The sequence below is a fragment of the Cryptomeria japonica genome, chromosome 9 (genome assembly GCF_030272615.1).
Source record: "Cryptomeria japonica chromosome 9, Sugi_1.0, whole genome shotgun sequence".
Taxonomy (NCBI): Eukaryota; Viridiplantae; Streptophyta; class Pinopsida; order Cupressales; family Cupressaceae; genus Cryptomeria; species Cryptomeria japonica.
In genome coordinates this window covers 701,471,426-701,482,170 of record NC_081413.1, presented here as the reverse complement: position 1 = coordinate 701,482,170, position 10,745 = coordinate 701,471,426, and the positions used below count along the sequence as shown (strand labels likewise).

Genomic DNA, 10,745 nt, shown 5'->3' with positions numbered 1-10,745 from the left:
ATTATGAATTGAATTTTATGAAAAAAATAGTGCCACTATAAATTTGTTTGATGTTTTTTTAAATCGGTAAGGGGCCTTTTTTTAAGATGTCAAACACTATTGTTGTTCAATTCTGCGAGCCCACCAACCCAACGAAAGCACAAAGGCTACAAGCATAACTGTCAAACGAAAATTTGAACCTTGGTGATGGTTTCACCAAGCAAGTGTTTTAATTATTGTATTGCATGGGTCACTCCAATACCATTGTAAACTTGTTATTGCATTAAGAATATTCTAATAAAACAGCCCCAAATCATTAAAAAAGAGTAATGAATTAAAAAAGAGTAATGATTAAATGATTTCCACCATTACATTTGATAAAATTAATTAAAAATTATATAATTTAATAATAATGAATAGAATAAACTTTAAATAATTTTTAAATTAAATTATTCTCTAAGGTGTACTAACAAACGTCATTCAACATACGAATTTATATGTCGAAGTGGGTAACCTGGAAAGAACACACATAAATCCAAACGAAGAAAGGTATAAATATCAAAGACCTGAAAATTTTGAGAAAATTAATTTTCAATATAAAAGAATCTGATTTTAATGTACGACAAATCCCATCGTCAACATCAATTGGGTTTCTGCCCAATCGTCTGCAATTATGCCCGTTGCGCTACTTCACTGTAAAGTTTAGGATGTTCTTCGAACGGTCCGAGGTAGGCAATTCTTCAAATGGTTGGAGAGCTTTCCTTTTGATTCCGTTCTTCAATTCTTTTAACGCCCTCTTTCGGTTATTAAAGAAAATTCGCTTATTCCTATTCATTGGATTGCAATCATGCTCAATCATTCTAGTGGGAATAGTTTTCCAGTTGTTATGATACCTAGCTGACATTTGCAATTTCCTATGAAATTCAGTCATTCTCACACTTCATAGGACTGGAAGATGCTCACGTGTTTCCTTTCTGCTGAAGTATTGAACAATGCAGGCAGAATCTACATTTGATCTTGCCCGATGGCCTACATTTTATTCCCTTTAAAGATTTTCACAAAGATTATGAAATCATCTGTACTATAATGTAGAATTTAGAGATGCGACAAATATATAGGAAGGATCTATGATCCTTCTTCCTATGGGAGGGAATATGCAATCCTTGTACACTGTACTTAGCATGCACACAAGGCATTCTCGTATAAATGCACAATTGTGGAAGTTAGTGCTGTGTGTGCATTCATTTGTGCAGGTGGGTGCTGGATTTATATGCATTTGCGCAGTTGGATATTGTGTATATATCCATTGGTGCAGGTGGGTATTGTGTATACATTCATTTTGTGCAAGTGGGTATTGGGTGTATAGTCATATTTGCAGTTGGGGTTTAGGTATATATACATTTGTGCAAGTGGGTTTACTATTCTGTATCTATCACTTTTTGCAGGTGGGTGTCGTGGAGCTGCAGTGATGGAGCCGACTCAAATAATCCTGGCAGGATTCGGAGCAGGGGTAAGTGCAAAGCAACTCACAGAATACTTGGAAAAAAATGTTGGAATTGTGTGGAGATGCAGACTGAAGACATTATGGACTCCTCCCTCTTCATTCCCAAAGTTCACAGGCAGCAGCAACGGCTTGGTTGAGAACAGAGAGAAGGCGCCTCCCCATGCCTTTGTTCACTTTGCAGCTCCAGATGCGGTCAAGGAGGCGGTCAGGCTCAGCAGCCTTAGAAAACTTGTGTTCAACAACCAAGCTCTCAAAATCAAGGTTGGTAACGAAACCTCATCTAGAGTGCTTAGAAGAAGAACAACTCCACCCCATAGATTTTCTCCTGTTACGGTTGAAATTGGTTCATTGTACAGCCTTGATGAGTTTTGGGTTGCTTGGAGAGGACCTACCTCTGGGGTCGATTTTCATGTAGACCCATTTGATAAAAGATGTAAGATTATTTTTACTCGACGTCAGTTGTTTAGTTCCCAGAAATCCAAAAAAGATACATTCATAAAATGTGACTTCAAGATTGAGTTTTTGATCAAAGACATTAGAAATGTGAGGTTTATCATCGAGATGGGAACTTTGGCTATGCTAATCCAGCTTTGGGTGCCACCTTTTATATATTATAGAACTGCAGATGATGATATTCATGTGGCAGTTCCTTTTGCTCTATTAGATGATGATGATCCATGGATACGAACCTTGGATTTTACTCCTAACAATGCAATAGGTAGGTGCTTGGTCTATAAGATTGCGCATTCTCCTCGTTTGGGTCACACCATGGAAAAAGCCAAAGAATACTTCAAACAAAACCGCTTGCTGGATGAAAATATTTCTAATGTTTCCAATCTGAAGAGTCGGAGAGAGCCTACTGTTCCTAGACCAGAGTTCTTTTTGGTCCTGCCACCACGCCCACAAATCCACTTTGATACCATGTTCCTGCTAACTGCTCTTGTACACAAAGCAATTGTAAATTACCATAGGTTAAACCCTGAGTTCTACAGTTTGTTGAATAGCGAAGTGCCATCAACCAAAATGTCCACAATGGCACTAAGGTACATGCTTTGCGAAACATATCCAGTTCTTGATCCTCTTGGGAAACTTAAGAACTTGCTTAAGTGGATCGAACAGAATCCAAAGCTTCTGAAAAGCCCAAAGATTGTTGAGGAAACGATTGAAGTTAGAAGATTGATCATAACTCCTACAAAAGCTTGCTGCCTTCCTCCGGAAATAGAGCTGTCAAACCGGGTCATAAGGCAGTTCAAGAGGTATGCGGATAGATTCCTGCGAGTAACTTTCATGGATGATAGCATGGAAGCCATGTCTTCGATGGCATTAACAGTGCCTATATCACCTCTTGTTAAAGACATTGCTAAAGACGTATCCTCTAGTTATCTTGACCACAGAACTGCCATATACTTGCGAGTGAAGCAAATACTGCTCAATGGGTTTGAGCTCTGTGGTCGTCGATATTCATTTCTAGCTTTTTCTGCCAACCAGTTAAGAGACCGTTCTGCATGGTTCTTTGCTAATGATAAATCTATTGATGTCCATCAAATCAAGTGCTGGATGGGGACTTTTCCTGAAAATAATGTCGCCAAGCATGCTGCTAGAATGGGTCAGTGCTTCTCGTCCACATATTGCACAGTTCAGGTTCCAAGGAATCAGCTTGAAGAAGACTTTCATGACATTGAAAGGAACGATTATAAATTTTCTGATGGTATAGGAAAGATCACTCCAGATCTTGCCATGGAAGTTGCTCAGAAATTGAAGTTGACCATCAAACCCCCCTCAGCCTATCAGATCCGATATGGTGGCTTCAAAGGTGTTGTTGCAACTTGGGAAGCGGAACCTGGAAGCACATATAAGCTGTCATTGAGGCCCAGCATGAAAAAATTTGAATCTCAACATGATATTCTAGAAATAATCACTTGGACACGTTTCCAGCCCTGCTTTCTTAACAGGCAGATCATTACTTTGTTATCGGCTCTGAGAGTTCCTGACAGCACTTTCAGCGAATTACAAGATTCAATGGTGCATAAGCTTAGTCAAATGACTGGAAATGTTGAAATGGCATTTGATATATTAACCACATCATGTATGGGAGATTTACAATATACTGCTGCTGTGATGATGAGTGCTGGTTTTAAACCTCAAACAGAACCACATTTAAAAGATATGCTTTCTTCCATAAGATCTGTCCAATTGGAGGAGCTTCTTCGAAAATCTAAGATTTTTGTCCCTGATGGAAGATGGTTGATGGGCTGCCTGGATGAAATAGGGGAGCTTGAATATGGGCAGTGTTTCATAAAAATTTCAAGCCCTCCCTTGGAGGGCTGCATTCTCAATAATGACCCAGCCTTTGTAGAGAGGAAAATGGGTCCAAGAGTAATAAAAGGAAAAGTAATTGTCGCCAAGAATCCTTGCTTGCATCCTGGTGATGTACGAATCTTAGAAGCAGTTGATGCTCCTGGATTGCATCACTTGGTTGATTGCTTAGTCTTCCCACAGAAGGGCCATAGGCCTCATCCCGATGAAGCTTCTGGAAGTGATCTTGATGGGGATATCTACTTTGTTTCTTGGGACTCTAGGCTTATGCCAGAAAGTGGTGAGAGTTGGGAACCAATGTGCTATGCTCCAGCTCAAACAAAAGAGTCAAAAGCACCTGTGACAAGAGAGGTATGGCTATTCTTATCATCCTTAATCCACCTTCCTGCCCCCCTTTTTTTAGCTATTACTTTTTTAATATGCAGTTTAATTTTTTGAGAACCTTAATCGAAAAATTCCTTACGGATGGTGCATATAGACTTTCCTTATTGAAATCTCCTTTCACAAGGGTAGCCTTCACACTCATCTAATGTACCTTTCAATCAAATTGAACAGCAATGGACAGTTTCAACTGGAAAGTCACCAACATAGCAGTGTTAGGGCAAAATTTTCCTAATAGTCCACTTCTGCTTGCTCTCCATGCCTCATTGCGACTCCTCATAGTCACCAACTTGGTTCATTTCTGTGTAGGAATTAAAGACCATGCAAGTGAAACAAAACTTGGTTCCTTTTATTTTTACTTCTTACAAGGATGAGTTCCAGTCCTCTAGTCAAAATTGTCATACTGTCTTCTTGTGTGGAACGAATAAGTTATTTAGTTCTTTGTGTTTTCCCTAAATTTGTGTCTTAAACATAGGAAACTATTAAGTGATTGGAAAAAAAATTAGTTAATGTTTCTTTCAGTGTTGCTTCATTTTTTGCAATACATCTTAATATTTCTCGAACACAATCTTATTGTTTCCATCCCATAGTCATTCTATTTATTTCTTTAATCTTTCTGATGAGGGCATTATCATCAACCTTAGAAATGTATAGTTTTTTCCCTTCTTTTTCTTGCCATTATCATCAACCTTAGAAATATTATGCTTTAGATGTGTCTGGAGGTTTTTCAGCTTTCTTTACTGTTCCTTGGATCTCTTTGTGCATTTCCTACCCCTTGTGTTCTGTTTTCTTAGTTCCATTCTTATACTTCTGAAATCTATTGTGAAAGTAAGTTAAGAAATGTAAAGCATGCATGATCTAAAGATGGATAGGCTGAAAGAAAATATTTCTTCGCATTGGGGAAATAAAATACAATAAGAGATTGCAGAATATTCAGAAAGACAGTTGTCTGGAAGTGTCTCTACAAAGAAAAGGAAAGCTAGAAATTAATATTCCCTAATCAACAACAAAATCAGTTTCCAAAATGTAGCTTTATGGAGAATTGCTAGTGCTTAGAAGAAAAATTTAAATGCAATATTATAAAATGCATGGCTATGATCTCAGATACCTCACTATTATGCATTCTGACAATGTCCTCCTAAGCATTACCTGATGGCGTCCTTGAATATGTTCTAGTCCATATTGAACATCAACTTGTCAAGAATCAGATCATAGCATGTAGCTGCTATAGAGAGTAGATGTAAATATCTTAGGTTATCAATTATTTGGTTCTTGGCAAATGTTTATGAATGAATATTGATTTCTCAATACATTTTTGATGTTATTCTCCCCATTGACCCTCACTTACATTTCTAGAATTTTTCATAGCGGATTCAGAGGTACAAAAAATATTTGTTATTTGATATTAAGGCCTTTATTTATGATAGAGTCCAACTTAGCACAGAACTGACTTGGCAGCACCATTGTTCTTGGATGAAAATTATTTATGTGGCAATGTTAACTGGAGCTACATTATAGACCAATCAGAGAAATTAAGAGCCCTTCAATGCATTAAAAAATGGGCAGCAATTTATTTTTTGTACTTGGACACAGAACTGGAAAGGAGCTGATTGCCAGGTCTAGCAGTGACTCTGTGAGGGCTAGAACTGCCAATGATGCATATCGGTATACCTTGAAATGATCTTGTGGTCTATATGCACCTTACACACCTTACTTCCACTGGTATGGTACAAAATTAAAAATGAGTTCCTTACCAAGCACCAGTTTGGTCTTCTGGCATGGACTCAAATTCACAAGTGCTTGATTCTTTGTTCTTGACATGAAGACTCTTCTCCCTTTGTACAACCTACTTGATATTCCGTTGTATCTGTGTAGGTTTCATGTACTGTTATGAGAGTATTCTTCTTCCTAACAATCTCTAAACAGAATAGGCGTTTTTTCCTTTTCATAGTTATATTTCTGCAAACAATGCTCTCTAGTAGATCCGGGGTTTCTTCTTTGCTTTACCAGATGTTTCATGGCTATGAATAGCTTGTTCTTCTAGGTTTAAATAAAAATAAAATAACTGGAACAACGGCAGTGTGATCAATGTCTGTAAATAGCAGTAAAACTTTCAGTCTCCTCAACATACTGCAAGGATCCAAAAGCTGTTTTTCACTATAATATTTTTTTTATTGTTGTGAACCCAATACATGGGTACTAAACATGCTGCTGTTCTTCCTTGCATTATAAGTGGATAATGCTATGATTCTAATGTCTAGGGCATGACACAATTTATGGCTTCCTTTCAAAATTTTGACACAACTGATGACTTCCTTATTAAATCTTTATCAGAGCCAAGTTCAGAAGCTAGGCGTTAAAAGCCCACTACAACGTGCACTAAATATGAATATGAAAGTGTTAAATCACTAATGAAAACTTTGGATAAACTATAACTAAGCATTATCAAGTATTAAAGAAACATGTGGTTTCAGAAAAATATTAACCGGCAAGGACTAGAGCATCCCTTGTTGGCAAATAGGAAAATAAAGAAAGGATCCCATTGAATAATAAAAAGAACTCGAAAACAATAATGTTACTGGAATTGAAATAGTGATCAATTTGAACAAAGTGATAAGATTAATTCTTCGGAATAAATATTTAATGATCTTAAACAAGGTAATCCAATATAGAAATGTTCATTATGAAACCAGAATTCAAAGACATTCTTGAAAAGAACAACCTGCTAGAAAGAGAGATAAATATTTTGCGCCTAAACCAGACTTGGAAATGAGGGAATTATCAAAGGATTTGAAAGGATTGCCCCTCCAAAATTTGATGGAAAACAGTTAGGAGAAGGAGCTGAAAATTGGATAATAGAAAGGGAAAAATACTTTAAAGGATAATTCAGTCAGGTAAGGCATTATAGGGGGGCTTATCAATTAGTTTGCGAAGCTGTAAGTTGGTGAACCAATGTAGAGGAACAAATTGGGTATGCAAGGGAAAATATTTCATGAGAAATTTGTTGAACATTTTGAAAAAAGGTGGTTACTATGACTATTCTTTGATGAAAAGATGATAGAGTTCCACAACTTTAGACAAGGTTTAAGAGTACAACAGTATTGGTATAAGTATGCAAAATTGTTTGGGTAGATGCTTATCCTGGATAGATAGAGGAAGTTCTGTCCTGTATGGAGAAATACTTAACCATATGGTTGGATGCTTGTCCCAAATTGAACAAATGCCTATCTTGTATGGACAGAAGTACATAAGTATACAAATGAATTGAACACACAATAACCATTGTATACAAATGAATTGAACACACAATAACCATTGTATAAAATTTTAACAAGAAAAAGAAGGGTCAGAGTTTGAGGTACAACTTGATGGTTGTTACAATTTTATTGTTTCAATGAAGATAACTAAACAATGAACTTACTATTATATGCATAGCTGGCTTAAAGAGAAGTCCATCAGTTTTCTGCCTTGTCCTCCCAAATCTCAGTTTTTAATCCAAATATGATTTGAGTTAAATAGTTCTTCTACTTCTACAGTACTTTTATATGACAAATCTTTTCATCTATGAACTTGAGCTTTCATTGTTCTGTTTTCTGCAATCACCTATATGTAGTGTGAGCTGATAAATTGTGTTACACCTCTTAATCCGTTAGTCAGGATCTCTGGCAGAATGTTCTTTATTTACTCAGTATCCTATATGTCCTCATTGGATCTTGGTGGTTCTCTTAATTTATATAAATACAGAGGTTGATTGAAAGAGAAAATGTAAAGGGCTTAAAATGTCGTTCTGCAATCATACATAAAACATGGTATTTTCACAGGAAACAATTGACTTTTGTTTGACAGTTTCTGGCAGAATTGCCTTTTCTTGCTTTCATATATTCCTACACCGTGTGTTTTTTGGTTCTTATTTATATAAAATTGTCATGAGATGAGAGTTAAAGAAGAAAATTCCTAGGGCTTAGAGTGTTCTGCAATTAAATATTTACTAACATTCGGGACTTTTTGCAGGATGTTATTGAATTTTTTGTGCAGCACATGGTCAATGATAGTTTGGGTGTTATTTGTAATGCACATGTTGTTAGGGCAGATCTAAGTGATTGTGGTGCACTCGATGAGGACTGTCTTAAACTTGCAAAGCTTGCAGCGGAGGCTGTAGACTTTCCCAAAACTGGAAAGGTAGCAGTGATGCCGCACAACCTGAGACCCAAGCAATATCCAGATTTTATGGACAAAGAGGATTCAGTTTCTTATAGGTCAGAAAAGATTTTAGGCAAGCTGTATCGTGAAGTGATGGATATGCTTGGAGAAGAGGTTGATGAACAAAAATGTTGCATTGAGAAGGTCAATACATTTGACACATTGCCTTATGACAGTGATTTAGAAGTTGATGGATTCCAAGAATACGTTCAAGAAGCTTGGGAATACAAATGTTCATATGATAGACAATTTCAGACTTTGTTAGGTCAGTTCAGTGTTAGAAAGGAAGGGGAGATAGTCACTGGACATATTTCTTCCCTCACCAAATACAATAGCAGGCGGCAGGGTGAAATCAAGAAGAGGTTGCAGCATGCATACAGAGCTTTACGAAAAGAGTTCCGATTGATTTTTGAAGGAACAAGAAATTTTCAAAATCTGGAACCTTGTGAGCGGTCCAAGTATGAAGCCAAAGCATCTGCATGGTACCATGTAACATATCATACAACATGGGTGCAGAAGACCATGGAACACTTAACAGAACCAGATTCTTGTCCTAGTGTTCCACTTCTGAGTTTTGCGTGGATCACTGTTGACTTTTTGGCCCAAATAAAGTTGCGGAAGCGCTGGCCCAGTGTGGATTACAGTCCAGCAATCAGATCAATTTTACCACCTTTCATGCTGGTAAGCCACAAGTAGAAGAGTCACATATGAGGTCAATCACTTTTTGAGTTAGCCATGGAGTACACCAAGCATATTGGTTTAAATTAGCTTTAGTATGCTTTCAGTGGAAAAACATAGAAGAAGCTTTCATGTATATAGCCATTGGCCACCAAGGCAGCTCTGACACTATATAAGAGCTATTAGGCACGGAATGTTTTAATCATTCCTTTTAATGTTATTGTTGTATGATGTATTTTTTAGTACCTATTGGTGTATTTCTACCTACCCATTGGCATACTTAAGAGACATATTGCTGCTAATACTCAAGAGTTACTATATTGCTGCTAGCTTTGGTGCAAAGACAGTAGGAAAGCATTTCCCTGAACAGCCATTGGGTAGTAACGCCTTTCTGCCACTATATGAGTCCAGATACCCAAGGATGCAAGAGATGCTTTACTCTTCTATTTTTGTGGATACAAATGTACGGGTGACTGTATGAACAATCAATCTTGTAAATGCCACTCTATTACCATGAATTTAGAGGATCCTTTGTCTTTGAGCATCGTTTGTAATTTTGTTATCATAGATTCAACTTAAAAATCATAACATAATAAAGCTAGGCAATTAAGTTTTTAGACGTCTCTAATATCTAGTCTGGGATAGGCATCTAAAATTCGTTTATTTAGTTAAAAAATGACTAAAAGTCTACTCTTGAACGTCCTTCTTGTTTTGTAGGATCTTCATCATCATTGTTGTTGTTGTCACTCTTGGATTGTTTTTGCTGCCATGATAAGCTACCAATCCCTTTTGATGGATGCATCAATATGTTTACTAGGACTACACACTTGAATGCCTTTCAAGGTGGCAATCATGGCTCCAACATTGGTTTCTTTGGTGAATTAGACCTTGTTCATTTATCAATTAGATTCTTGTCACAATATAAAAACTAAGTTTGAAATAAAGTTTTAAAATTAGAAATAATAATAAATATATTGAAAATGCGGATCAAACTGCCATGCGCTTGGATAGAGGGCCGAGTTGCATGATTGCAAGGCAGTGTTGTCATAAAGTTCGGGAGCAATAAAACAAATGGAAGGAGTCGACTATGAAAAGAGTATTGCCGCCGCCCAAAATGGAGCATATATCTGCAGTTTGTGGAACCCAATGCACATGCAATGAGGTGCCATTAGAAAAGGGCGATACGTCTGCAAAAAGCAATGACGGTTTTTGAAATAAAAACACAACTAACTATTGGAGATTACACACAACGATGGGAAGATTTCAATGCAGCAACAAGAAAAGGGTAAAATACACTATGTTTGAGAGAGAAGAATAGGAGGAGAAATATAGTTTGTGCAAGCTTTGCTCAATGCTTATAGATGTTGGGATTAAGGTGTCTCAATCATAGAGTCCAAACATGCTAATTTAATTTTTTGTTTTATTTTTCATTCCACTTTGGAAGTCCTAATATTATTTTGGGAACTAGCGTCATATGTTGCTATTTTGAGATTATGATAAAATTTCCTATTATGATTATGGCGATTTCTAGTTCGGTGGAAGAGTCACGGAGAGTTATATTTTGATAGTTTGTATTTATGATTTGAGTTCACTTTTGAAGTGTGAGGTAAGGAAGGCGCTTGTTTGGTCATGGTAACTTCTATGTTGTACTTACATTGCATTTCGCAAGATGACGGTTATGGAAGAG

The 10,745-nt window shown here is 36.9% G+C and overlaps 1 protein-coding gene across 3 annotated transcripts; it reads left to right on the top strand.

Annotated features, from left to right (window-relative positions):
• The first annotated feature begins 549 nt into the window (after positions 1-549).
• LOC131073930 (probable RNA-dependent RNA polymerase SHL2) lies at positions 550-9,599 on the top strand. Of its 3 annotated transcripts, none has more exons than XM_058010450.2 (4): positions 550-707; positions 1,233-1,294; positions 1,425-4,150; positions 8,192-9,599. In XM_058010450.2, the coding sequence occupies exons 3-4, from the start codon at positions 1,448-1,450 to the stop codon at positions 9,074-9,076; spliced, it is 3,588 nt and encodes a 1,195-aa protein (XP_057866433.1). In that variant the 5' UTR covers positions 550-707; positions 1,233-1,294; positions 1,425-1,447; the 3' UTR covers positions 9,077-9,599. The 3 variants fall into 3 exon arrangements, with proteins under 3 accessions (XP_057866433.1, XP_057866432.1, XP_059066952.1); XM_058010449.2 differs by having other exon boundaries at positions 907-1,294; XM_059210969.1 differs by having other exon boundaries at positions 550-1,294.
• Positions 9,600-10,745: the final 1,146 nt, after the last annotated feature.

Coding starts and splice junctions, on each gene's coding strand:
- LOC131073930 (XM_058010450.2), top strand. CDS start 1,448: ATGGAGCCGACTCAAATAATCCTGGCAGGATTCGGAGCAGGGGTAAGT. Junction 4,151..8,191: donor AAGCACCTGTGACAAGAGAG/GTATGGCTATTC, acceptor GACTTTTTGCAG/GATGTTATTGAATTTTTTGT.